At 37.1% G+C, this 2,022-nt stretch overlaps 1 protein-coding gene across 1 annotated transcript in view; it reads right to left on the bottom strand.

The window, feature by feature from the left end:
* Nucleotides 1-1,342: 1,342 nt before the first annotated feature.
* The window catches only part of LOC106880785 (uncharacterized), a 52,262-nt gene continuing 51,582 nt past the window's right edge, over nt 1,343-2,022 (bottom strand). The window contains exon 15 of the mRNA XM_052973484.1: nt 1,343-1,423. Within this exon, the coding sequence (XP_052829444.1) occupies nt 1,343-1,423 (81 nt within the window). The remainder of the gene's footprint in view (nt 1,424-2,022) is intronic.

Here is a 2,022-nt window from a genome sequence, read left to right as displayed (position 1 = left end):
TAACAAAAAAACAACAAAGTGAGGACGTGATACGGATAGTGTTATTGGACGCTCAGGAAAGGAAAGAGAGAGTAAACACACACACACAAATTCTATACAAACATGTAAAAGTGGGTGATGAAATGATGTCTATCTTCTATTTTTTACTTGTTTCAGTCATTAGACTGTGGCCATGCTGGGGTACCACCTTCAAGAATTTTAGTCCAACTTATTGACCCCAGTACTTATTACTTTATGAAACCTGGTACTTATTCTATTGGTCTCTTTTGCCAAACTGCTAAATAATGGGAACATAAAGATACCAATACCAGTTGTCAAGCAGTAGTGGGGGACAAACACAGACACACATACAACAGGATTCTTCCAGTGTCCACCTACTAAATCTACATACAAGGCTTTGGTCGACTCAGGGGTAGAGTAGAAGACACTTACCCAAGGTGCAATGCAATAGAACTGAACTTGGAACCATGTAGTTGGGAAGCAAACTTTCTACCATAGCCATGCCTGCACCTATATTATTTATGTATATATTCTAAGTTCGATTAGATAAAAATTTCAGCATTCAATTAAAAATCTTGGTTGTTTACTCATTTAATGTGTAGACTGGTATTTGAAGTAGTCCACTGGTGCAGAAACTCAAGGTAAACTGAAGTCTTTCCTGATCTCCCTCTTCCACAGGTTCAACACTTAGTGCTCAGTACTTTCTTTTGTAGCTATCATCCTCCTTATGATTCACATACCCATACTAGTGCAGTCTTCTCCCCTGCACACTACATCAGATTCTTCTAATATCTTTTTTTTTTTTCAGCTTGTTTGTTCTCTATTCATACAAATTCAGTGAAGCATGGTAACTTCATTTTATTCTGACCTTTTTAAACCATTTACACTGAAGATCCATACCTTGTCACCATGCAGCATTACACTTCAAACACATCATCATACAATCTATCTTTCACATTAAGAGAAATGTCCTTTGTTGCTACAAGAGATAATAGCTCCCTGAACTTTCCCCAACACATTCCTGCACTTGCTAATTAGCTAAGCCAGGTAACAAAAGTTATCACCTGCTTTAATACAGACAGTTGCATATTTGAAAGAATCTATGACCATTTCCACCTGCTGCATATGATGTCTAACTTCTATACTAGCTTGTCTTTAAATCTATTACATCTCTTATGCATTCATTGTTTACAGAGTATACCATATAGGAGCTTTTTAATATTCCTTTTCTAGAAACCAAGAAAAGCCATTTTCTGAACTGTAGTAGGGATCTATCCTGATGAAAATATATATCTACTAAGCTTACTTTGAGGTATCTCAATTCTACATTTTGATTCCATCTCTAGAATATTTTCTCCAAATTTTCTACAGATTCTGTCTGTAACATACTATAAACAGTCAGTTTTAAACTTCTCTGGTAAAGCTTGGAAGATTATAATAAACAGAACAGAGCAGAATAAACAAAGTGGAATATTAAGTACTGATGGACCCCTACTTGCATGCTAAATTTGTCATTGTACTCATCCACCATGCCGATCTCCACATGCACAACCCTCACAAGCTATTTGTCTATGACTAGATTCTTTAGGAATCACCATATTTCAAAGCAAAGGCTTTCTCTTAAGCTTTCACAAGAACGATATGTATATGGGCTGATTTATAGCTAACTTCTGTCAAGGAAAATGCCATCAATAGTACAGCTTCCTTGCACAAAGGCAAGCAGTATTTCATCAAAGTTAATCCTGTTCCTAATTGCTTTTACGATAACTCTTTCTGTAACTTTGATAGAATGCACCAACAGTTTGAAGCCTCAGCAGTTGTCTCTCTTTAGTGCATCTGGTTTGTCCTTGTAGCATAAATGATGCCAGATCTTGGTTATATCCTCCTGTATTACCTCAATGACTAATCCAATGGCTGTCCTATTGCAGCAGCTGCTTCCTCTTACTCATTCTATCTACCCCATAATAATATAAATGATACATACGTGTGTGTGTGTGTGTGTGCTCCCCCCCCCCCCCCCCC

The sequence above is a fragment of the Octopus bimaculoides genome, chromosome 16 (genome assembly GCF_001194135.2).
Source record: "Octopus bimaculoides isolate UCB-OBI-ISO-001 chromosome 16, ASM119413v2, whole genome shotgun sequence".
NCBI classification, from domain to species: Eukaryota; Metazoa; Mollusca; class Cephalopoda; order Octopoda; family Octopodidae; genus Octopus; species Octopus bimaculoides.
This window is presented reverse-complemented; position numbering and strand designations above follow the sequence as displayed.